The following is a 25,830-nucleotide window of genomic DNA, read 5'->3' on the forward strand; positions in this document are numbered from 1 at the left end:
GCACCCTCGTTCCTGAGGTCTTTCTGCTGTCAAGACGCTTGCGTGAGTGGGTGAAGAAGATAAGCGCAATATGAACGGCATTAAATGTTTTATGTCGGTAAAAGTACAACCCAGATGGGATGGCAATATGTGTTGTAAAGACAGCGAATGTGGTTGAGAGGTTGCCCAAGTCACAAGAAGTTTGTAAGGTAAGTTTAGCAACTACTTAGCTACCTAGCAGAAATACCATGTGCGCATGCGGTGCCGACTTGTCTAAATATATATATATATATATATATATTTTGCCTGCATAAATCATACCAGGGCAATGCAGTTTATAGATAGATGCACATTACTGCATGTATGGTGCTGGTACACATTCAACTGTTTTGGCATTGCATTAATATTACCCCCCCACACACTTCTCTATTAGACTGATGCATCAGCCAACATTGAAATGCGTCCAGCATGCAGTCTAGGATCGGGAATTTAGTGTATTCAAGGTGAGATTGTTAACTAGCACTGAAATAATGAAATGAGACGGGCGTGTTTATGATGATTTACTAGACTAGAGTCTCTGATTTACAGTGATGTTCTTTCACAGTGCACTGACACACACTGCCCTCAATAATGTTTAATTAACGTTACCTATTCCTTTCATTTCATATTAAACGAAACTAATGTAACACATTGGGGGGGTTTCTCTTTTCAGGAAAGTGGAGGGCAGTTCCAAACTGGCTTATAGCATCTGGTGAGTTCTTTTGGCATCTGGAGGGAGACAAATAATACAGTCTTGGGAAGTTTGGTTCCATTAATTCAGTGGTTCCCAACCAGGGATACTAGACCCATCCACAGGCTGTACTGGAGGACCCATTAGACCATAGACTTACTGGTAAAATGCACATGAGGGGGGTATTCTGGGTAGAGCAGAGTTCAGTTGGAACAGTGACTACAAGTTTGACCCTCTGCATTAGGTGGTCCTCATTATGACTTAACGATCAACAGAGTTATGGGTTAAACATGATGATTATGAGAATGGTTTCGCAAACTACGCTGACATTTTGTGATGTCATGTTTCTCTTGGCTATCTGATTTAACTGCTGTTCACACTAGACACACTTTAAGTTTGACTGTACATTTGTTATACAAAAGGTAATGGACCTCTTTATCCATCTCAAACACAGCATGGTCCAGAAGAGGCTTGCTTCCAACGTTCTGCACTGTGTGAAGAAGAGATGGGAAACTCTTGTAAGTTTTCAGCTAATTGATGGGAGAAGAGTAATACAAAAGCCGTCGTGGAAGTTAGCTCCATCAGTGTGTGCATTAATGATGATTTCCTAGACTAGAGTCTCTGAATACAACATGAAGTTAACTTCACAGTGCACTGAAAATGCATGCTGGGTATCCTACCGTTTAGGAAGTGGATCTATTGAGTTCTAATGCTTTTCATGACTTTACAGACTGAGAATGATGGATGGACGATGGGTACATTCTGTTACTAGACTCCAACTCCTTTGATGTCAAATGATACTTGGTAAGCATAAATTATCTTCAAAATATTTGTGCCTGTATGCATCAGCGTGGCTGTGATGCAATAATGCCATTAGTATCTTCAGTGTCTATGATGATTGCGATTTCGGTTCCTGAATTAAACTGATGCTTTCTCGCAGCGCACTGAGACACTTGCATGAGATGTGAAGAGTTAGCGAGTGAAGTCATTACATTTTTTTTATTCCTGTTTTCATATTGAGAAGTTAATTAATTAGTTAATTAATTAGTTAATTAAGAAGGGTGTGTTTTTGTCTCCTTTCAGGGTAATGGACAAGATGGCGTCCATGTGGTGTGCTTCTAAAACTGCATCCGTTTGATGGTGAGTTCCGACATCTCTGGACGGAGACGAGTTCCCAGCCACTTCATTAGCCAGCTGGTTACTGGATTTGTACATTGTGGCATATCAACAAGGTGCTGAGCGATTAACTGAAATGTCAGTTGTTTTTAAACTAGTTTATCGATGTCTGTTTTAATTTCACTTGTTTTTTTCTGTGCGCTCAATGCTTCCAGTACACTGCAGTTTCTCGAGACGTCGGCTCAATCCGTTCTGTGTGATGTAGCTGGCCGATGTTCTACGTAGTTTAGAGCAGAAAACATGCTAATTAACTACAATGATCATAATCCATCGCACGTTTATTTGTCTGGTCTGTTACTTTTTACACCTGCTACGTAAGATACTTAACAATGTGTGATCAAAGGGGGGGTTACATAGTGAGAAACTGGTTTTCTGCAGTCATAAGTTTGCCTTTACTTTGAAACAACTACTAAAATAGGACTTAATCTGACCGCATGGACAACAGCTCTGTAGAGATGAGATGACTTGGACTGTAAATAGTTGTCATCAAAGAAAACACATGGAATATAGAACAGCTGAACAATGTTATTAAAGTGAAGTTAGTAAATGATAAGCGGTCATGGTCACTACCATCGTGGAACTTAGGTTTTATTCTGTTTACAACATTCAATCCACATGATGCGTCGTTTAATGATTTTTATAAGAAAGCACTAACCGCTCAGCACTAGTAATGGATGACGTTTCCATGTCTGGCTGACTCCTAGCTCAGTAATGGATGACGTTTCCATGTCCGGCTGACTCCTAGCTCAGTAATGGATGACATTTCCATGTCCGGCTGACTCCTAGCTCAGTAATGGATGACATTTCCATGTCCGGCTGACTCCTAGCACAGTTGCATTCTAGGTGGTCATCAGTATGACTAACGATCAACAGAGTTATGGGTTAAACATGATGATTCTGAGAATGGTTTCGCAAACTATGCTGACATTTGTGATGTCATGTTTCTCTTGGCTATCTGATTTAACCTCTGTTCACACTAGACACTTTAAATTATATATAGTAAGGTCTGTTACACAATGTCATGTTAATTTTCTCTATCTCAAAATATGCTCCGTCTCCCAGAGAGACTTGTCTCCAGCGTCCTGCCCTGAGGGAAGAGATGGCTGGAGCCCAATGAGATGACGAACTCCTGTAAGTTTTCAGATAATTGATGGGAGAAGAGTAATACAAAGCCGTCATGGAAGTTACTTCCATCAGTGTGCATTAATGATGATTTCCTAGACTAGAGTCTCTGAATACAACATGAAGTTAACTTCACAGTGCACTGAAAATGCATGCTGGGTATCCTACCGTTTAGGAAGTGGAAGTTCCTATTGAGTTCTAATGCTTTTCATGACTTTGCAGACTGAGAATGATGGATATATTCTGTTGTAAGACTCCAGCCCATTGATGACCAAAGTTATACTTGGTAAGCATTAAATTATTTGGCTGTTCGTGACAATATGCTTCAGATTACAAGTGGCTGTGATGCAATAATGCCGTTAGTATCTTCAGTGTCTATGATGATTGCGATTTCGGTTCCTGAATTAAACTGATGCTTTCTCGCAGCGCACTGAGACACTGACGTGAGAAATGTCGAGAGTAAATGAATTGAGTCGTCTTGAAGATGTATTCCTGTTCTCATATTGTGAACGTCACATTCAAGATGTCAATTGGTTTGTCTTTCAGGATAATGGACAAGATGACGTCCCAATGGTGTGCATCTAAAACTGCATCCGTTGATGGTGAGTTCTAACATCTCTGGGTGGGAAAATAGTTCCCAGGCACTTGCTTTATGGTTGCCAGCTGGTTACTTGTGTTGAGAAATTCAGTTTGTCAAACATAGCAATTTGTCTGGATGGTATTTGATGACATTTCCATGAATAGTTGACTCCTAGCTCAGTTGCATTCTAGGTGGTCATCAGTATGACTAACGATCAACAGAGTTATGGGTTAAACATGATGATTCTGAGAATGGTTTCGCAAACTAAGCTGACATTTTGTGATGTCATGTTTCTCTTGGCTATCTGATTTAACCTCTGTTCACACTAGACATTCAAGTTAGATGGTTATACATATTGTCATGTGCTGACTCTTTCCATCTCTATCACAGTGTGCTCCGTCTCCCAGAGAGACTTGTCTACAGCGTCCTGCCCTGAGGGAAGAACATATGGCTGGAGCCCAATGAGATGACGAACTCCTGTAAGTTTTCAGATAATTGATGGGAGAAGAGTAATACAAAGCCGTCATGGAAGTTACTTCCATCAGTGTGCATTAATGATGATTTCCTAGACTAGAGTCTCTGAATACAACATGAAGTTAACTTCACAGTGCACTGAAAATGCATGCTGGGTATCCTACCGTTTAGGAAGTAAAAGTTCCTATTGAATTCTAATGCTTTTCATGACTTTGTAGACAGAAAGTGGGATGGAAGATGGATACATTCTGTTGCAAGGCTCCAACCCCCTTGATATTTGGTGAGCATTAAAGTAATCGCCTTTGAGGTTTAGTGACTTCATGCCTCAGTGTACCATTAGCCGTGAAGCAATAATTCCCTAAACCGTAGATAAATGTATTTATCAAAGTACCTATTTTTTGCTTGTCAGTGATGTTTACCACAGTAATGTATTTGAGTTTAACGACCATGAGAATACTTTACATGCACTACCATCTGAGACATAAAGCAACCTCGTTGAATCATCTGAACCCCGGGTTGTGGCAATTGTCTTGACTTGGATGTGTTTCTTACCTTCCCAGGTCCTGCTGGCGGATGTTAATCTACTGGGCCGTCATGCTGCCATTGTGGCAAAGCAAGTTCTGCTGGGTGAGTGAAGGCCTATTTATTTATTTCCAATTAATAACCATCTTTTGACTGATCAAGGAGTACATCATCACTTGAGGTGTGTGATTAAATTTTTTATTTATTTTTTAAATAGGGTTGTTTAATAATTAAATTGTTTATCACAGTATTTTCTTCAGATTTTCTTTTTAAAAGCAGTGCTTTGAGTTACAATCCAAGTTTAGTATGCCTTTATGGGACAAACACAATATAATCGATCAGAAACCAAATGCTACCCATGTTTAAGTAGGCCTACTCTTATAAATGTTGAATGTTGCACTTTCTGGGCGTGTTCCCATACTCTGTTAAAGCTTCAGGCGTTCTCAAGGAGTGTTCTCCTAATGTCTAATTGGACTACGGGGGGGAAATACAAAGAGCTTTTAAAACCTGTCAAACAATGTTATGAATTCCACAACAGACCAGCCAGGCCAAAATAACATCAATGTTTTTCAAATGTATGATTTAGGTTTTTGAATAATACACTTCTGATTTGTTTTTTTTGTTGGTGCATGAACCTAGGGTGGAAACACTGTTTCTAATGGGTATTTGTCCATTCTAATTGGATTTATACTGTTCAATGAAACTTCTAACAAAAGTTGGACTGTAGTGGGCACTTTAAATTGCAGTGTTAGACATGATAATGAATTAAAAAGCCAGGGAGGGGTTATTGTGACAGGGTAGGTGTGGACCCTAACGTTGCATAACATTTATCCTACTCAGGCTTTGTACTGAACATATTCATGCATCACCTATTCTGATTTTAGATAATGTTGCACAAACATGCTAATCTAGGCCAGGACTAGTACCAGGCTGGATTAGCTAGCTACGTTTGCTTTGACTAAACCAGCTAACCAAGGGTTAGCATTAGCGGCTAACAATATTTATTTTAGCCACAACTTGCTAAGAGAAGACAAACTAGCTGTTTGCAAACAGATATAAACTAATAGTGTAAGTGGGGGGGGGGGGGAGGAAGGGTATTGGGAATAAGTGTTGCTGAGACGAACTCGAATATATCTAATTTAGCCCATTGTAGGGCATGGGAATTGTTCTGACTATCAGCTATATTGAAAGATTAAACCAATAACTAAATCGGAATATAAAATGACAGCCTAAACCTGCCCTACTTTACACAACACATTGTCCCCCCCAATAGAATCCATTTTACATTTGGTTTCATAATCTGTTTAATGCAGTTACCAAAATTCATGCTGAATGCTGCCTTAATTTTCAATGCGTAAGAAATAATCTGGTGTGAAATGTGAGTTGGCGTCACTCAGTAGCCCAGACAGGCAGTGTTGCTGTGAGGTGGGCTAGTGATAACATTAGATTCATATTTGTGCAAAACCCAGATATGAAACAAAATGGCTGAACCACTGTTACTGCTGCATCCATTTAGCTATAAATCACAACTCATGGCCCACTTCTGACTATTTTTATGAAATGCTCTCACTGTAGCGTGCCGTGTGAACACCTGCCAACGTGGCTCGTTAAATTAGATGTTTTTATGTTTGGTCCCTATCTGCATAGCTTTTGGTTAGCCTTTTAGCAGTCTTACGGCTTGGCGGTAGAAGCTGTTCAGAGCGTTGTCTATGACTGCTATTTCGGTTCCTTAATTATTTACTTATTTTTGTGGCGCGTACACAGACATGAGATGTTAATTAAGCATATCCAGTAGTGTTAACGCAAAGATTAGTTGTCATTGATAACCTCCCCTTAATGATTTGCAATGGAAAGACAGGACTTGGTTACGTTTCAGGCATCAGTTTCTTAAGGGAGGTGTTGCTGAATTATTCCATATGTACTTTGTAATGGTACTAATTGCTGAAATTTTACTTGCAGGTTTGCGATGTTGAGGTATTCCCCTGCGGAGACTACAGATGACACCAGGATCACTTTAGGATGTTGACAGGTCAGTCAGAACTGTCTTTTGTACTGTCTTGTAGCTATGCTGTGGCTTTTGTGATGAATATACTGGAGTCCCTGATTTACTATGAACCTCTTTCACAGTGCATATGAATAATTTATGACAAATTGCAATGTGATTGTAACGTTGTGAAAATGTTTCTTAGGACTTGAGGATGATGCCGACGCTTGTTGAAGAGCTTCAATCATGAATAGACCTGCTCGCCAGGAGGCATTTCGTTGTGTGGACTGTGTATCCTTGGCCGTATTTTGTGCCAATGACAAATTAACTTTGATTTGGTCGCCAAGAGTCAAGTAATGTTGGTGGTATTCTTGGTGTTGTCCCTGGACCCCCTCCTACTACAGTTCCCCAAAGTAAAATACTTTGACAACTGCTGATGGAAAAAAATAAAAAATAATACAAAATGTTTTGGATAATGAAGTTTAAATTGCCACCAATAAAGCAATTTGTGATTGCAGCATTTGAATAAAGAATGAATGGTCATCCTTGTACTATTTTGTGTGGGGACATGGTTGTGGGTTGCGCTTACAAATTGTTAAGTATATTTGACCAACAAGGGGGAGACTCAGAGGGGTAACGGGTACAAAGGAATGCATATAAAGATTCCCCCCTCAGTCCCCATGTGCCTGCATCCTCCATTTTCCTTCATATGTGGGAGCATTTACAAAGCTTGTTTTGGTGTGCATGAACTTACATGCGTTGCGTTTCTTAGTGATCGCTGCTTGAAAGATTACTGCTGGCAGGCAGCAATGCTGTGATTTAATTTTTATTATAGAAACCACCTACATTTCAACAAGTGGATACAGTTCTTGTTAACAGAATTATCGACAGCGAGAATGAATGGTACTAGTCAATGAACAATTGAGGCCTGGCTATATGTGCTCGACTGTCAAGAATGATCTCGGTTAAAATCCCACAGGCTAGTTGCTTTCAGGTCCACATGGAAGGGGTGGTATCGAAAGTGACCTTATGAATATGCAACCAGCTTTATATTGAAAGGTTGCCTTCTAAGTGGTTTACAAAGACAATACAGCTAGACGGAATATGTGTATTAGGTTCCTACCAGCTATAGACTGGTTTTCACACAAGGTACAGTAGACAGTTATTTAATCAGAGGATAGAATGGGTTCGGACTAAACTATACTGAAACAGACGAGCAGTGAACTTGGCCCTTTGTCTTTTTGTTTCTGTCATCTCGGAAGTAGGGAAGCCGTTTCCGGTTTCAGGTTCTATTGTAGCCAGCTAGCGTTATTTACCAGCTAGCTAGCGTCATTTACCAGCTAGCTATGCACATAACCAGTATGCGACTTGGCCGGTTTGACGTAAAAGGTTTGTTAGCTACTTAGCTAATGTCGTATGGACACCTGTAAACTATCCCAGTGGATTCGTTAGATGACTCCACAACGTTAAGATACTCATTTGATTTGTCATGTTTTTTTTCGATAGCTAACGTTTACGTGGTGGAGGTCTTTGCTAGCTGACTAGGCTAGCCACAAACTGTCTAAAGAGACCAAGGTGAGTGCCGCTTTTTCCAACTCACGACTTGATTTAAGTGACAACTGAATAACTTAATTTAAGAAGACTAGTTGTCAAACTTTTGCCAGAATTTTTTTTTATGTGTACAAAGATTTTCTAGCTCCTATACCAGGCTAATGTCAGGAAAAAGTAGCAAGTTATAGTAACTAGCTGGTTAGCGGTGAATTAACTTAGCTAGCTAATTATCTTAGGAAGAGCTGTAACTTTTTTATAATTTATCGACTCATATTGTAATGTTTCCCCTCCCCAGACCAAGAAGTGGAAAAGAGACTACACGCAGTTACATTTGAAGATAAATTATGTTCTGCTTTTCGTTAGATTGAGGAACTCCAGAAAAACATTCATGGTCAAGAGTTGGAAGATTTGCTTGTTTCATTCCTCGACTAAGCAATAGTCTTTACCCTGTAATGTTAGCTGGCCATGTACTTTATAAAGAACCTTAAATATACTTAGCCATTTATGTATATGTTATGTGTAGACTAGGCCTACTAAACTAGCCATTAGCTACATGTCCGGGTATTAGGGATTCTTAACTATATCTATCACTCCTAAACCAAAGGTAATCATTTGGTATGGTTTATTTGTTTGACGTTAGCATTAAACCCTCACTGTTATAAGAGCAACATTAGGTAAAGCAAGGTGAAAAATCTTGAGGACGACATGTAGCTAGTGAGTATCATCATTGGAATTTTCCGTTGGGCGTTTAGTGTTGTGCTTTGTAGGAACAGTGGTTGGTTTCAATTTAACACCAACAGGTGTGACTTGTCCTGTGGTTCACCCTTTCCCTTTTATCATTCCCAGTGATCTCACGGCAAGGAGAGTTCATTTAACTCATTCATCTAATGTACTATAGCTAGGCTATAGTCTTAACAAAACCGCCAACAAAATCCTAAAACGGAAAGAAATGATATATACAGTTTAACCCATTATTGCGTTCTCAATAACTCATCATTGCAGTCTCTAAGTCCTTTAGTGTAAAATCCAGACATAATTAAGGGCGCTGAACTAAGGGAGTTGACATGACAGCTGTAGTAGGAAGAGTTTGGGGGTGGGTGCGTCCAGCTATCTCCTACCGGCCCTGGGGCAGCAAAGAAGGACCTGGCAAAACCATGAGGGACAAGCCAGTGACGGACGAGCAGCAGGCAAGAGGCAGCTGGGGCTTGGGGGGGTTAACAACCTGGGTTTGGGGAGCCGGACAGAAAAGACAAACAAGTGAACAAACATTGATTGACGAGTACTGGGAAGCAAGTGAGGAGAAAATCCAGTCCAGGGAAATTGAAGAGCTGGGGACGAGAAAGCAGGAGGCTGAGGGGAAAGCAGAACATGGTGACTCCAGATGGTGGAATAAGGTTCTGGCATCCTCACACTTATTCTGGCCTAGAACAGCTGAACCTGGTGGGCTAAGTCAGAAGAAGTGTGTCGGTGGAGGATGGGACTCTGACAACGATGGGGACTATTCTGACTATGGAACCCCTCCACCATCTCCCACACCTAGCTCCTCATCAGCCTTCCGGTTCTTTGCACTCGCCTGGAATGGGGAGATAGTTCCGGAACACTATGAGATCTGCTTCAACCTCCTTCGCCACCTGTTTGACCTGTTGGTGGTGGGCTTCCTGTGGACTGTGTCCCCCCCTGCCAAGTTGGTCCTTGAGGTTCTAGGGGTCCAAGGAGGACTGAAGCTGTGGCTCCATGGAATGGCCATGTTTTCTGTCTCCACTGTTGGAATGGCGGGACTGCTTTGGTTGGTCCAAGAGTATCTTCTACAATTTGCTCTGTTGTATGGCATCGTGCAAGCACTGGTCATCTCTGTCAGCATCCAGCAGAGTGTGATCCTAGGAGAGGGGGATGAGGAGGTGGAGGACGTGGAAGTGAGAGACGATGGGGAAGTTACAGAGATGTACCTGACTACAAAAAGGAAAGATGATCCTTGAGTGAAAGTTTGTTTTGGTAAGTTCTGTCAATCTCTTCTCTCTCTCTGTTGGATTTTCTGGTCTCTCACTGTCCTGATGTGCACAGTTTTCCTGACTGTACTACAGCCTAAATGTACCTAGCATGTACAAGGACTCCACTCCTAACCTCATGATTGTTTTTGTTGTTCACCACTCATTATGTACCTGTTTGTTGTAGTTCATATTAAGAAAGGGAGAAAAAAAGCTTATGCTTATACACTGAACTAAAATATTAACACAACATGTAAAGTGTTGGTCCCATGTTTCAGGAGCTGAAATTAAAGATCCCAGAAATGTTGCATATGCACAAAACGCTTTATTTCTCTCATATTTTGTGTACAGATTTGTTTACATCCCTGTTAGTGAGCATTTCTCCTTTGCCAAGATAATCCATCCACCTGACAGGTGTGGCATATCAAGAAGCTGATTAAACAGCATGATCATTACACAGGTGTACCTTGTGCTGAGGACGATAAAAAGCCACTCTAAAATGTGCAGTTTTGTCGCCACAGATGTCTCAAGTTTTCGGGGAGCATGCAATTGACATGTTGACTGTAGGAATGTCCACCAGAGCTGTTGCCACAGAATTTAATGTTAATTTCTCTACCATAAGCTGCCACCAACGTCGTTTTAGAGAATTTGGTAGTATGTCCAACCGGCCTCACAACCGCAGACCAGGACCTCCACATCTGGCTTCTTCACCTGCAGGATTGTCAGAGAGGGGAGGGGGATTTCTGTCTTTTTATTCAAGCCCTTTTGTGGGGAAAAACTAATTGAGATTGGCTGGCCACGCCCCTTCCCAGTCATGTGAAATCCATAGATTTGGGCTTCATACATTTATTTCAATTGACTGGTTTCCTTATATGAACTGTAATTCAGCAAAATCTTTGAAATTGTTGCGTTTTTATATTTTTGTTCAGTGTAGAACTGACGCAGTTTCATGAGGTTATATTATTGTGGTTTCCATGGTTATTCAACTGTACAGACTATGCAGATTGTTCTTGTCTAGGTTGGCAATGTTCCCACTGCCACAAACACCTCTGCTTGAAGATATTTTAATCTACAGCCAACCACAAACTGCTCCGCTTGGAGCTATTTTTAATCTTGAAACCAGAGAAAAAGAACTGACATTCTCTCAGTGGTGTGAAACCAGCTTGAACTAATGAAATATCAAAAAGGCTTTTTTTTGGAATGCATATCATTACAGTTTACATAGAGAGAGCAGTGCTGTATGAAGGAAGGATGGGGTTTTATTTGCCTGAAGGGGTGCTGCAATAACAAGCAGCAGCAACAGCAGGCCAAAATTACAGGCCCACTGTTTTTGTCCTGCTGTTGTCATCCTAATGACTTTCCCATGTGATTTTTGTCATGTTTAACTTGAGGCTATTTAAAAGCATTTGAACCACAAACTGTTTACTGATCATTAGCTTTTTTTCCCCCCACAGACAATCGCCTGACATGGAGGAAAGTTGGAGGGAAGAGGGATGTTTTGAAAGCCTGACATGCAGGGATTGAGGGAAGTTGTTTCCAGAGCCTACCAATGCAAAGACAAAGACGCATGAGGAGAGCTGAGCCCAGCTGACACTGCAATGAGGAACGGCAGAGGCTGGAGGACTTCAGGCTTATACTTCACCTCACTACTGTGATATTCAGTGGCGCTGAAGCAATGCACATCCACTACAATCTTGGTCATGTAGGCCCAGTGATACCACTGTTGTCGTCTGGGCCCAGTGATACCACTGTTGTCGCCAGGGGCCCAATGATGCCACTTGTCGCCTGGGGCCCAATGATGCCACTGTTGTTGCCTGGGGCCCAATGATGCCACTGTTGTCGCCTGGGGCCCAGTGATACCACTGTTGTCGCCTGGGGCCCAATGATACCACTGTTGTCGTCTTAGCACAGTTCTATTGTTACAGAATCCTGTTTCCCTCTAGTTAGACTATTTTTTTTATATTCATTTTGTTTTGTTCAGATTAACTTTTGAATATCTACTTTACAGATACCAGCACCTATCCCCCCCCCCCCCCCCCAGGTTTCTTTCAAAGCTTATTCCAAGCAGATTGTGTTGCTGTTAGTTTTGGGACATAAGGTTTATTTGCCTTGTATTTCATTTCCTGTGCCTTAATAATGTCATGTGTAGTAGTACGCCTTAGTATATTATCCCTGTCTTTCTCCATCATAATCATAGTGTTATTTGCATTGTAAGTAAACTACACATTGAACATGTATTTATCTGTCTTGTTACACCTATGTTCCTGTTTGAAAGGTACGCTACAGCCTTAGAAACACAACTGTTTAAAAATATATATATATATATATCTTACAATTGTCCAGTAGCAAGTTTTTTGCACAATCACATACAACCAACAGTGATGCTCAGGAACACTAATTCTACCTGCAAGATTTTTGTCTCTCAGCATGTCACAATCTACAGTATGCATGTGTAAGAAGAGGGTTCTCACCAGTGGAGGCTGGTGGGAGGAGCTGTAGGAGGACAGGCTCATTCAAATGGAACGTATCAAACATATAGAAACCACGTTTGACTCCATTCCACAATTCCATTTCAGCCATTACAATGAGCCCGTCCTCCTAGAGCTCCTCCCACCAGCCTCCACTGTTTCTCACCCACAATGCCCCTGTATTATAAAAGCTTTGTAGAACATTTCTAGTTTCTACAATGGCCTTTTCCAGATATTTTGTATTTGTAGCAAAACATACAGCTATCACAACTTCACAGGGATGCAGAAAGTTATGATATACTCATTGTGTACTGATAATGGGACCTTTAAACAGTGATGCCACATCGGTGATTCCTCTCTGCCTTTTATCTTGTGTGTTTTAGTGTCATGTTTTGACTTGTTACTCCATGTGTTGTTTATAAAGAAAGATGTCTTGTAATGAGAATGTGCAAATGCCCCCCCTCCCAAGACAAGTGGATCACTGTCAAAACAGTGATAAGGCAGCAACACTACAACATTCAAACCCACCAGGGCCACGTTCAGTTGATCAAACGTTGCAGATAGAAATGTGACGAATAGAGCTGCCATGACTCCTTGTTCTACGTTTCAGAGAGGCATGTTTGTTCTACATGTATTTCTATCGTAAAGTTCCACGACGGGTCATTCTGAATCCATTCCATGTCATGTTGTGTTTTTTGTAAGGGAATGGATGTGTAATGTAAACAACGTGTTGAGAAAATAAACTTCGGACCTGATACTGTCCTTCTAGATGTCTATACCCATTGCTGTACTGTACACTGACTCAGCCTGAAATATTTCCACTGGGTAAATAAATAAAGATGTGGCATCGCTGAATCTCAGAATTGATTTCATTGGCCATGCCATGTGTGTGCTAATTTAGCTTTTAATACGCATGGTACTCATTACATAACACATTTGTAACCGTGGGGATCTCCTATCTAATAACAAGGTGGACGTCCCAAAAGACACCATATTACCTATATAGTGCACCAGAGACCTGCTCAAAAGTAGTGCACAATAGGGAATATGGTGCTATTTGGGATACACTATAGGGAATAGGGTGCTATTTGGTATACACTATAGGAAATAGGGTGCTATTTGGTATACACTATAGGGAATAGGGTGCTATTTGGTATACACTATAGGAAATAGGGTGTTATTTGGGATACACATTATGGGATACAGTATAGGGAATAGGGTGTTATTTGGGATACACAATATGGGATACAGTATAGGGAATAGGGTGTTATTTGGGATACACAATAGGGAATACGATACTATTTGGCATACACTATAGGGAATAGGGTGCTATTTGGGATGGATCCAAGGCCATGTGTCAATAGGATTCATACTTTTCGCAGCAGGACAGAAACACCAGAATAACCTCACTGATGCCATCAGAGCAGGTCCCTGAATTTGACCTGATTATTTTAGTTATTTTTATTACTGTCTCCATGGCCACCAACCACTAAATCAGTCTTCCTCTGTGTTGACCTACTTTGTGTACTGGAAACCTGAACTATCTTGTAGGTGGGGTTTATGGGAGATTTATTCATTAGTGCGCATTGTAGCAAAACATTTTGCAATGAAAATTAAGCGTTTCTTATTGAACATGTTCTGGTAGTCTCTCCCCCATTCAGCCTGTTTGCTCCCATTTGGTTCCTAGTGAATATACCCCTGGCCTGAAATATCTCAGTACTGTAGGTGGGGTTGTTGGGAGAAGGTCCACAACTAATAGAATAATAAACCCAATGTTGACATTTTCATGCAGCCTTGAAGAAGCTACAACCTACAGCCTTCCCTGTAGCTCAGTTGGTAGAGCATGGTGTTTGCAACGCCAGGGTTGTGGGTTCGATTCCCACGGGGGGCCAGCACAGAAAAAAATGTATGAAATTGTATGAAATGTATGCATTCACTATTGTAAGTCGCTCTGGATAAGAGCGTCTGCTAAATGACTAAAATGTAAATGTAAGAATCTATAACATGCACATACATCTCGTGTTCATCTCACGTAAGACACTGGGACAAAGCGATTTCAACACAGTTCAAACCTTTTTTTATTCACATTAAATCTGCTCTCATATGATTAATTTTATGTACAGAAAGGTGTTTCACCAATACAGTAACATTGTACGTGTGTATCTGTTATAGAAAATGGTGGCTGTGGTGGGATAGTGTGTAATGCTTTATACATAGGTTATGTTGTCACAGATCAAGCACAGTAGTAGTAGTAGTAGTAGTAGTATCGTGTTTGGAACAACGGAGGATGAAGCCCTACACAGTGAAATGTTGTCAGTTGAGACACTCATGAACACAGCCTGAGCGAGCAATTCATCATGCACCTTCTCCCTATTCAATAAAATACTATCTCTGCCATGCCTTTAGTTGAACTGTCTGATCCGGACTACTGCATACAGGGTTATCCAATATGTTATCATTTAAGGGCATGTTTTTGTTCTTGATTGCAGGAAATGGCAGTTACAGGTGTTCAACAAAAAAAAAAAACGGACTCAGCAGCACCACTTTGTTAAAAGAATCCTGGGAAGAACCTTGACTGTATACCATGTGTTGTCTGACTTAATATATGTTCAGTGTACTACGGAATGTACGCAGCAGCACCAAATAAATTCAATTTATCATCTCATCTCATTGAAAAAAAATAATTTTCTTCTGCTGATCACAGCAGATAAAGCGCAATAGGTATGATGCAAAGCCTATAATTTCCAAAGGCAACTTTCTTTCCATAACTAATCAGCATGCAGCTTTAGTTAGTGCCAACGTTGCCCTAGTGCATTCCTTCTCAGAGGGGTGATAATTCATTAAATGACCAAAAAGGATGTGTGATTTGTGAGCTTTTTCTGATTCTTAGAAGTTGACATATCTCATCTCAACCTCATAAATACAAAATAAAATGTTATCCTTTCAACATCTTCTCTGAACCATTTTTAGAATATTTGACATCTCAGAATATAAGGCAGTTTGTCACCAATTCTATTTTTATTTGAAGTGCTGAGACATGCTCAACACTCCTGAGGATTGTCTGTAAAGGATGGACAGTGTATTCTGCATCAACACATTTCCACTGCACTCAACTAAAAGGTGATACGTAATGACTACAGCAATTTCACGTGAAAATAAGAAAAACAAGACCAGCTTATCTCAAAACTTCTCCTTAAAACAGTGTCCCACAAAAAACATATAAAAAATAAATAAAAACTGTCCTAAATACTCCCCTAAACATCTTTAATGTTTACCGATAGACTACTGTTTATGTAAAACAACGTGTCCATAAAACAAGAAGTGTTTGCTGTTTAAGTATTAATGGAGGTTTTTAAAATCATTACTTTGAAACATAGAAAAAACAACAACAGAAGCTTAAGTCCCAAACGGCAGTCTATTCCCTATAAAGTGCACTACTTTTGACCAGGGCCTTATACAGTGGCTGGCGAAAGTATTCCCCCCCCTTGGCATTTTTCCTATTTTGTTGCCTTACAACCTGGAATTAAAATGGATTTTGGGGGGTTTGTATCATTTGATTTACACAACATGCCTACCACTTTGAAGATGCAAAATATTTTTCATTGTGAAACAGACAAGAAATAAGACCAAAAAAACAGAAAACTTGAGCGTGCAAAACTATTCACCCCCCCAAAGTCAATACTTTGTAGAGCCACCTTTTGCAGCAACTATAGCTGCAAGTCTCTTTGGGTATGTCTCTATAAGCTTGGCACATCTAGCCACTGGGATTTTTGCCCATTCTTCCAAGGCAAAACTGCTCCAGCTCCTTCAAGTTTGTTGTGTTCTGCTGATGTACAGCAATCTTTAAGTCATACCACAGATTCTCGATTGGATTGAGGTCTGGGCTTTGACTAGGCCATTCCAAGACATTTAAATGTTTCCCCTTAAACCACTCGAGTGTTGCTTTAGCAGTATGCTTAGGGTCATTGTCCTCCTGGATGGTGAACCTCCATCCCAGTCTCAAACCTCTGGAAGACAAACAGATTTCCCTCAAGAATTTCCCTGTATTTAGCGCCATCCATCATTCCTTCAATTCTGGCCAGTTTCCCAGTCCCTGCCGATGAAAATCATCCCCACAGCAGGATGCTGCCACCACCATGCTTCACTGGGATGTTGTTCTGGGGGTGATTAGAGGTGTTGGGTTTGCGCAAGACATAGCATTTTCTTTGATGGCCAGAGTACCTTCTTCCATATGTTTGGGGAGTCTCCCACATGACTTTTGGCAAACACTAAACTTGTTTGCTTATTTTTTCTTTAAGCAATGGCTTTTTTTCTGGCCACTCTTCCGTAAAGCCCAACTCTGTGGAGAGTACGGCTTAAAGTGGTCTTATGGACAGATACTCCAAACTCCGCTGTGGAGCTTTGCAGCTCCTTCAGGGTTATCTTTGGACTCTTTGTTGCCTCTCTGATTAATTCCCTCCTTGCCTGGTCTGTGAGTGTTGGTGGGCAGCCCTCTCTTGGCAGGTTTGTTGTCGTGCCATATTCTTGCAATTTTTTTATAATGATTTTAATGGTGCTCTGTGGGATGTTCAACGTTTCTGATATTTTTTTTGTTAACCCAAACCAGATCTGTACTTCTCCACAACTTTGTCCCTGACCTGTTTGGAGAGCTCCTTAGTCTTCATGGTGCCACTTGCTTAGTGGTGCCCCTTGCTTAGTGGTGTTGCAGACTCTGGGGCCTTTCAGAACAGGTGTATGATCTCAGCAGATCATGTGACACTTAGATTGCACACATATGGACTTTATTTAACTAATTATGTGACTTCTGAAGGTAATTGGTTGCACCAGATCTTATTCAGAGGCTTCATAGCGAAGGGGGTGAATACATATGCACCACTTTTTATGTTTTCTTTTTGTTGAAACAAGTAATTTTTTTCATTTCACTTCATCAATTAGGCCTATTTTGTGTTTGTCTATTACATGAAATCCAAATAAAAATCCATTTAAATGACAGGTTGTAATGGAACAAAATAGGAAAAAATGACAAGGGTGAATACTTTTGACCAGGGACTTATATAGGTAACAGGGTGTCATTTGGGACACAGACCTAGTGGTAGCCTGGGTACTAGACTATTTATGCGCTCTACAACGTTACATAATCATCTTTCCAAATCCTTGTTTGACAAGAAGGAACACTGTATGGCACTCAGGCTAAGATACTGCCACATAATTAAGTAAAATCAAGTATTACGACAAATCAATAAATAAGGAAAATTATTATTTATAAAAATAAGGAAAATGATTGTAACCCTTTTTCTTATCATACTGACAGAAATATAGGCTCTCTCCCCCCCTCATTTATATCTGTCTCGTCCTTTTCCTCTCAGTACTGCAGTGACTGAACTAAATGAGAGCGTGTGTGTAGCAGTATAATGTGTCATTGTCATCGACTGAAGAACCCCTACGCTCCATTCCTCCCTCAGCACCATTCCTAATCATTAGTGGGCATGTGATCCCCCAGAGCTCGGAGGCACCGTACTCCCCCCACCCCCTCCTCTGTGTCCATGCCTGCCGTCTTTCCCATGTCCTAGAATGCAGTGTGCACTTCCACAGCCCTCGTCACCATCATCTCCCTCGCTTTCAGAGGAGGACTCCCCAAACTGTTTGGGCTTCTCGTAGACGCAGCAACCTGGGGGGGTGTCAAGAATACTCAGTCATCAGCCACCAATAATATCTAGAACTGCAAAATGTACAGGTTTATGTGTTGATAACATCACCCCCAGGTATCTATCACAGAGAGCCAGCTGGGAAGATGACAGAACAGATGACTGCACCTAAACAGTTGGGAAACAGGTGGGAAATGGACACTCACACTTGGAGGACCTCCTTCCCAGATGCTCATTGTCCACTGTGTCGCTGGACCACTCCACCTTCTTGTCAGTCTTTCTCTTCCTCAGCTTGATGGTCAGGCTACGTCCCTCCTGAGAGACACGCAGAGAGGAGCCTGTGTTTGAGATTCACCTTCATACACATAACAGGCATTGGGTGTTTCTCTTGTCAACAGGGTCACGTAACCAGTCAACATCACATTTGCGTGTACTACTGGCAATGTACTAAACTTGACAGCTAGGCTAGATCAAGTGAAGTAAGATCAAATCATTTCGCCATGATTCTAGCTAGCTAACGGTTATAATGGCTGTGGTGCTAATGGTAACTAGCTAACTGTAGTTAGTTAAAATACCTAGCTAACGTTAACTCCAATCTTTGGTGCGGCCACACGATGCATATCAACCTAGTTGTTATCTTTCTTCATCATATCATTCGCTAATTATAGCAGTTTCTATAGCTAGCTTACCTGCTGGGGCGGTGGCGGTGTGTCAACTTGAACGGTCTCCGTTATCGTCTCGCTAGAAGAACCTGGCGCCTCCGCCATCCTGATATTAACCTGTCGGTTTTGAGCTCAAACCAGCTGTCAACAAGCGAAATGTCAACTGACGTTATTTTATCAACAACAATCACTCTGTTTCTTCAATCCGACACGATGAGTCGAATTAAACGTGATCAACTCTGTCGAGATACTCTGACTAGTCGTTGGATGTTCGACGAGAAGATTTTTGGGGAAGGAATTCCCAGACGGACCACTTCCGGTTGCTCTCCGAACAAACGAGTCCGGTGGGAAACATAGAGCTTGTTGCACTTTTGCTATGTTTGTGACACGAAAGACATAACTAGTCAATGAGAAACTGTAAAATCTGTTTAGGTTATCAGTTCTACATAATTCATAAAGTGTTTGATAAAGTGTCAAACAAATTACAATTAAGATATAGTGAACAAATGAGTTCATTCTCCGTTAGGTCGTAGTTGAAAGGTCGCAGCTAGTTAAACATGTCGGCGCCCAAGAGCACATCATCTTGAAGGTAGAGCACATATTATTTATCATTCATTGGAATAATGTAGTTAACAGCGCTCAATCACCATATATTATTATGGCTATAAAAAAGCAACGTAGCAAAGTGACAGAAGTCTCTGAAGAGGTGCATTTAAAATATTATTCTCTTGAGTCTATTTTACCCCAATGTATCACCTAGCTACAATTATCATTCATGCACTTATCCAGGCAGCGTGATTAGCAAACAGAAAGCAAATGCCTAGACCCATGGAATGTTTGAAATGGATGATTGGAATGGATTTCAAAATGTCGTTCAAAAGTTTCCAATGAAGGGGCTCATAGACTCATGTAGTCTATGAGAAATCAGTGGCTGCCTTATTTGCTTTACTTTCATTTTCTCTTGATTTGTTTTGCAGGAGATGTGGAGGTCTGCTTGTGGCCTCTCTGTGAGGGCAGCAGAGAGGGCAATACACAGAAAATGTTTAAGTAGGCTCTATTCTCACAATGCAGCAAAACCTCCTCAATCAGCTCCCGCTCTCCGGACCCAGGCTGAGAAAGAGAGGCGGAGGAGAGATAAGGAGAAGGCCATACTGAGCAGTCAACACAATGTAGGTGACCTCACTCCTAGTTAGTGAACTCTTACACATAACAAACCAAGACATGGACTTGTTTGTTTTACATGAAAGTTAAATCCATTTTCAGAATGTTGAAGATCAAGGAATGAAATGGAGTGAGAAAGAGAGGATAGCGTACAGTGTTTCAACACCTCCTGGGGAGAAGAAAGGTAATGAATGTCCTTATTGATGGAGGAAAAAAATTGATACAGTTACATATCGGGATATTATTTTTGAAGATGTATATTGTATCGTTTTGATAATATCGCAATAATATTTTTGCGCTAGTTGGCAAAACTCCAGTATTTTTCCTTCATAGTTTGTTCTCCATCTTCTTTTTAAATAGGGAGCCAATGTGTTTTCAGCACTTTTATTTCCGTGACTGATCAAAACTCGTTCTCATGTCTCTGTCTTGTCTCTCTCCAGCAGACATATGGTGAGCAATATGTTTGTAACATCAAATCTCAATGAAAATCACAGTATCGAACTGCAATACATATAGAATCAGGAGAATCGCAATACATATCGTATCGGCACCAAGGTATCGTGATAATATCGTATCGGCACCAAGGTATCATGATAATATCATATCGGCACCAAAGTATCGTGATAATATCGTATCGGCACCAAGGTATCGTGATAATATCGTATCGGCACCAAGGTATCGTGATAATATCGTACCGTGAGGTCCCTGGCAATTCCTAGTCCTAAAATACTTACACCCTAGTCCTATCATGAACGCAGAGATCAGGCTGGTTTCACTGGAATAATACAGCAAGTAGTCTTTTCAAGCACTCGCTTGCTCCCGTTGCCACACTCTCTCACTAAATAAATTCCTCTCTTCTTATTCACCCTGACCATCCCTTGTTTAGACACCACCGTGCCTTTCCCTTCGTCCTACAGTCCTGAGTATGTGGAGACCAGTTGGTACCAGTGGTGGGAGAAAGAAGGCTTCTTCACCCCAGAGATCAATGTAAGAGAATAGAGCATTATAATAAGCCACATTTAAAACTGCCTGTTGATGCTCCCATGTAAGGAACAATACATCCAGATAACCCAGATCTAATAACAATGTATGTGATAGTGCTTTAATAGTTAGATTTAGTCTAAGTCTAATTTTTTTTTGTATCAACGTTTAGGACAGACTGCCACATGCTGTGAATCACTCCTTCTCCATGTGTATCCCTCCGCCTAATGTGACAGGCACGCTGCACCTCGGCCATGCACTCACAGTGGCCATAGAGGATGCTTTGGTCCGCTGGTAACTATTTCTCACCGACAGTAATAGAATCAGTCGGATAGAGATGTTTCTTTTTTTGGCTGAAATGAAATGGCATCACATCAAATTCCTATCCGTCGTATGAGAACTCTCAGAGCTGAAATGTGTTGCTTTTTGAATGGCTAATGTATTTGACATGTTTTAGGAGATCTGATGAAATGTATTGTTGTACTGGTTGAATGTGTGGTTGTATCAGGAGGAGGATGCAGGGCTACAAAGTTCTCTGGGTACCAGGCTGTGACCATGCAGGCATCGCTACACAGGTATGTCTGACCTGGCTATCCATATTATCTTTCACATTTTGCTTCTCTTTCAAGCTAAATATAAAACCTGTGTCCAACCTTCTGGTCTTAATCTCAGACGGTGGTGGAGAGGAGGTTGTTTAGGGAACGAGGGAAGCGAAGACAGGACCTCAGCAGGGAGGACTTTCTAAAGGAGGTGTGGACGTGGAAGAAAGAGTGAGTATGAGATCCCTTTCTGTCCTCTCTTATTATTTGTCTCTCTCTTTCTCTCTCTCTTTTTCTCTTTCCCTTTTTCTCTCTCTCTCCTCTGCCGGCTGTTCTGTCTGACACTGCTTTCCACTGTCATTAGTAGAATCCTACAAATATCCATTAAGATGATTCTATTTTCATATTGGGTTCTGTCTCTGTGTTCCAGTATGGGCTCTGTCTGTGTATTCCAGTAAGGGTTCTGTCTGTGTTCTAGTAAGGGTTCTGTCTGTGTTCTAGTAAGGGTTCTGTCTGTGTTCTAGTATGGGTTCTGTCTGTGTTCTAGTATGGGTTCTGTCTGTGTTCTAGTATGGGTTCTGTCTGTGTGTTCCAGTAAGGATTCTGTCTGTGTGTTCCAGTACAGAAACATACAGAACCCTTACTGGAACACAAGGGTTCTGTATGTTTTCCAGTAATTGTTCTGTCTGTGTTCCAGTATGGGCTCTGTCTGTGTATTCCAGTAAGGGTTCTGTCTCTGTGTTCTAGTACGGGTTCTGTCTCTGTGTTCTAGTACGGGTTCTGTCTCTGTGTTCTAGTACGGGTTCTGTCTCTGTGTTCTAGTACGGGTTCTGTCTCTGTGTTCTAGTACGGGTTCTGTCTCTGTGTTCCAGTGTGGGTTCTGTCTGTGTGTTCTGGTACGGGTTCTGTCTGTCTGTGTGTTCTAGTACAGGTTCTGTCTGTCTGTGTTTGTTCTAGTACGGGTTCTGTCTGTTTTCCAGTAATTGTTCTGTCTGTGTTCCAGTATGGGCTCTGTCTGTGTGTTCTAGTACGGGTTCTGTCTGTGTGTTCTAGTACGGGTTCTGTCTGTGTGTGTTCCAGGAAGGGAGAGGAGATCTATCACCAGCTGAGGGAACTTGGTGCGTCTCTGGACTGGAGCAGAGCCTGCTTCACCATGGATCCAGTAAGACAGTACTATTACACTACACCATCACAGACTCACTGGCCTTGTGGTTACAATGTCCGCCCTGAGATTGGATGGTTGGGAGTTCGATCCCCGGCCAAGTCTTACCAGAGACTGTAAAAATGGGACCCTATGAGTCTCTGCTCAGCACTCAGCATTAAGGAAATAGATTGTAGATACGGCCCTGCGATGCACTAGTGTTCTGTCCAGGGGGTGTACTGTACATACAGAAACAGGACATAGACTAGTGTTCTGTCCAGGGGGTGTACTGTACATACAGAAACAGGACATAGACTAGTGTTCTGTCCAGGGGGTGTACTGTACATACAGAAACAGGACATAGACTAGTGTTCTGTCCAGGGGGTGTACTGTACATACAGAAACAGGACATAGACTAGTGTTCTGTCCAGGGGGTGTACTGTACATACAGAAACAGGAGATAGACTAGTGTTCTGTCCAGGGGGTGTACTGTACATACAGAAACAGGAGATAGACTAGTGTTCTGTCCAGGGGGTGTACTGTACATACAGAAACAGGAGATAGACTAGTGTTCTGTCCAGGGGGTGTACATGTACATACAGAAACAGGAGATAGACTAGTGTTCTGTCCAGGGGGTGTACATGTACATACAGAAACAGGAGATAGACTAGTGTTCTGTCCAGGGGGTGTACATGTACATACAGAAACAGGACATAGACTAGTGTTCTGTCCAGGGGGTGTACATCATGTTACAGAAACAGGACATAGACTAGTGTTCTGTCCAGGGGGTGTACATCATGCTACAGAAACAGAAAGAAAGTCTTGTCTACTTAAATACCACACTGTTGTAGTATTGTTATTGTAGTATGTTATTGTACTATTAGTAACATGATGTCATTATCACATACACTCGTATGTTATGTTATTGTCCGTTCTAGTATCATCTGCTCAGCTCTTTCTTCGTGTGTGTGTGTGTGTGTGTGTGTGTGTGTGTGTGTGTGTGTGTGTGTGTGTGTGTGTGTGTGTGTGTGTGTGTGTGTGTGTGTGTGCGTGCGTGTACCTTTTGTTTGTGTTTATTTTCAGGGCTTCAGCAGTGCTGTGACCGAGGCCTTTGTGAGGCTGTGTGACTCTGGTCTGATCTATCGCTCTGAGGGGCTGGTCAACTGGAGCTGTGCTCTGGAGTCGGCCATCTCTGATATAGAGGTTAGTCTATCATCTCTGATGTAGAGGTTAGTCTATCATCTCTGACGTAGAGGTTAGTCTATCATCTCTGACGTAGAGGTTAGTCTCTCGTCTCTGACGTAGAGGTTGGCCTCTCGTCTCTGACGTAGAGGCCGGCCCCTCGTCTCTGACGTAGAGGCCGGCCCCTCGTCTCTGACGTAGAGGCCGGCCCCTCGTCTCTGACGTAGAGGCCGGCCCCTCGTCTCTGACGTAGAGGCCGGCCCCTCGTCTCTGACGTAGAGGCCGGCCCCTCGTCTCTGACGTAGAGGCCGGCCCCTCGTCTCTGACGTAGAGGCCGGCCCCTCGTCTCTGACGTAGAGGCCGGCCCCTCGTCTCTGACGTAGAGGCCGGCCCCTCGTCTCTGACGTAGAGGCCGGCCCTGACGTAGAGGCCGGCCCCTCGTCTCTATTAGATGAGACCCTCTACTCTCATAGTGTTATTAGCATGTCACTTTATCAACAACATCCTCTTTGCTATTTGCTACAGAACATGATGTTAACAGCTTCAGTTTGTACAATTTATTGTCTGCAGTTAAATAAGGTTTTATTGTCAGGTTGTAAAGTTGAGATAATGAATCATGGTGGTGTTTTTATATGAGCGGTGTGTTGACGCTGCCTGCAGGTTGACTCCATGCAGCTGTCTGGCAGAACCCTGTTGCCTGTTCCTGGCTACCAGAACCGGGTGGAGTTTGGGACCATGGTCACCTTTAGCTACCCTATAGACGGCCAGGGTGAGTGGTTGGGCTGAGTCCCATAATGGCATCCTATTTAGGGCTCTGGACAAAAAGTAGTGCACTGTGTAGGGACTAGGGTGCCATTTGGGACGTAATTTTAGTGTCTGGGTCGTGATCCTCCTGCATGTCTGCTGTTCTCTGGGATTTCTCCCATCTTTCCTGTTGTTCTCTTTATTAGATGGAGAGGTAGCGGTGTCGACCACTCGTCCTGAGACCATGTTGGGAGATGTGGCCATCGCTGTGCATCCTGAGGACCCTCGATATCAGGCTAGTATTCTTCAGATTAAATCCTGAGGACCCTCGATATCAGGCTAGTATACTTCAGATTAAATCCTGAGGACCCTAGATATCAGGCTAGTATTCTTCAGATTAAATCCTGAGGACCCTCGATATCAGGCTAGTATTCTTCAGATTAAATCCTGAGGACCCTCGATATCAGGCTAGTATACTTCAGATTAAATCCTGAGGACCCTCGATATCAGGCTAGTATACTTCAGATTAAATCCTGAGGACCCTCGATATCAGGCTAGTATACTTCAGATTAAATCCTGAGGACCCTCGATATCAGGCTAGTATACTTCAGATTAAATCCTGAGGACCCTCGATATCAGGCTAGTATACTTCAGATTATTCCTGAGGACCCTCGATATCAGGCTAGTATTCTTCAGATTAAATCCTGAGGACCCTCGATATCAGGCTAGTATACTTCAGATTAAATCCTGAGGACCCTCGATATCAGGCTAGTATACTTCAGATTAAATCCTGAGGACCCTAGATATCAGGCTAGTATACTTCAGATTAAATCTTGAGGACCCTCATTATCAGGCTAGTATACTTCAGATTATTCCTGAGGACCCTCGATATCAGGCTAGTATACTTCAGATTAAATCCTGAGGACCCTCGATATCAGGCTAGTATACTTCAGATTAAATCCTGAGGACCCTCGATATCAGGCTAGTATACTTCAGATTAAATCCTGAGGACCCTCGATATCAGGCTAGTATACTTCAGATTAAATCCTGAGGACCCTAGATATCAGGCTAGTATACTTCAGATTAAATCCTGAGGACCCTCGATATCAGGCTAGTATACTTCAGATTAAATCCTGAGGACCCTCGCTATCAGGCTAGTATACTTCAGATTAAATCCTGAGGACCCTCGATATCAGGCTTCAGA

At 41.9% G+C, this 25,830-nt stretch overlaps 3 protein-coding genes, 1 long non-coding RNA gene and 4 other non-coding genes across 9 annotated transcripts in view; 7 read left to right on the forward strand and 1 right to left on the reverse strand.

Moving 5' to 3' along the window:
• On the forward strand, nt 1–7,110 carry LOC115174116 (uncharacterized). 2 transcript variants are annotated; one of them, XR_003871730.1, is made up of 14 exons: nt 1–188; nt 413–482; nt 692–730; nt 1,164–1,227; nt 1,440–1,513; nt 1,793–1,849; nt 2,948–3,016; nt 3,230–3,293; nt 3,554–3,609; nt 3,978–4,066; nt 4,280–4,341; nt 4,622–4,688; nt 6,543–6,612; nt 6,773–7,110. It is a non-coding gene; the product is annotated as an uncharacterized LOC115174116 (long non-coding RNA). The 2 variants fall into 2 exon arrangements; XR_003871731.1 differs by lacking the exon at nt 1,164–1,227.
• LOC115174173 (small nucleolar RNA SNORD53/SNORD92) lies at nt 995–1,075 on the forward strand. Its single transcript, XR_003871752.1, has one exon. It is a non-coding gene; the product is annotated as a small nucleolar RNA SNORD53/SNORD92 (small nucleolar RNA).
• LOC115174174 (small nucleolar RNA SNORD53/SNORD92) lies at nt 2,769–2,848 on the forward strand. The gene has a single exon (XR_003871753.1). It is a non-coding gene; the product is annotated as a small nucleolar RNA SNORD53/SNORD92 (small nucleolar RNA).
• Nucleotides 3,819–3,899, forward strand: LOC115174172 (small nucleolar RNA SNORD53/SNORD92). Its single transcript, XR_003871751.1, has one exon. It is a non-coding gene; the product is annotated as a small nucleolar RNA SNORD53/SNORD92 (small nucleolar RNA).
• LOC115174183 (small nucleolar RNA Z195/SNORD33/SNORD32 family) lies at nt 4,463–4,545 on the forward strand. Its single transcript, XR_003871761.1, has one exon. It is a non-coding gene; the product is annotated as a small nucleolar RNA Z195/SNORD33/SNORD32 family (small nucleolar RNA).
• Nucleotides 7,111–7,817: 707 nt separating the features above from the next.
• c34h6orf47 (chromosome 34 C6orf47 homolog) lies at nt 7,818–13,426 on the forward strand. The gene is made up of 4 exons (XM_029732803.1): nt 7,818–7,956; nt 8,074–8,142; nt 8,414–10,110; nt 11,558–13,426. Exon 3 carries the CDS (start codon nt 9,183–9,185, stop codon nt 10,092–10,094), a length of 912 nt encoding a protein of 303 aa, XP_029588663.1. The 5' UTR covers nt 7,818–7,956; nt 8,074–8,142; nt 8,414–9,182; the 3' UTR covers nt 10,095–10,110; nt 11,558–13,426.
• Nucleotides 13,427–17,728: 4,302 nt separating this feature from the next.
• Nucleotides 17,729–19,198, reverse strand: ppp1r11 (protein phosphatase 1, regulatory (inhibitor) subunit 11). The gene is made up of 3 exons (XM_029732804.1): nt 18,906–19,198; nt 18,423–18,531; nt 17,729–18,239 (listed from the first exon to the last, which is right to left on the reverse strand). Exons 1-3 carry the CDS (start codon nt 18,981–18,983, stop codon nt 18,049–18,051), a joined length of 378 nt encoding a protein of 125 aa, XP_029588664.1. The 5' UTR covers nt 18,984–19,198; the 3' UTR covers nt 17,729–18,048.
• A 48-nt stretch (nt 19,199–19,246) lies between these two features.
• Nucleotides 19,247–25,830, forward strand: part of vars2 (valyl-tRNA synthetase 2, mitochondrial) — a 29,746-nt gene continuing 23,162 nt past the window's right edge. Inside the window, exons 1-11 of the mRNA XM_029732805.1 lie at nt 19,247–19,467; nt 19,856–20,047; nt 20,142–20,223; nt 20,926–21,026; nt 21,193–21,314; nt 21,529–21,595; nt 21,693–21,790; nt 22,640–22,721; nt 23,784–23,903; nt 24,543–24,651; nt 24,833–24,921. Coding sequence (XP_029588665.1) covers nt 19,859–20,047; nt 20,142–20,223; nt 20,926–21,026; nt 21,193–21,314; nt 21,529–21,595; nt 21,693–21,790; nt 22,640–22,721; nt 23,784–23,903; nt 24,543–24,651; nt 24,833–24,921 — 1,059 coding nt within the window. The 5' untranslated portion in view covers nt 19,247–19,467; nt 19,856–19,858. The remainder of the gene's footprint in view (nt 19,468–19,855; nt 20,048–20,141; nt 20,224–20,925; nt 21,027–21,192; nt 21,315–21,528; nt 21,596–21,692; nt 21,791–22,639; nt 22,722–23,783; nt 23,904–24,542; nt 24,652–24,832; nt 24,922–25,830) is intronic.

This window comes from Salmo trutta, chromosome 34, assembly GCF_901001165.1.
Source record: "Salmo trutta chromosome 34, fSalTru1.1, whole genome shotgun sequence".
NCBI lineage: Eukaryota > Metazoa > Chordata > Actinopteri > Salmoniformes > Salmonidae > Salmo > Salmo trutta.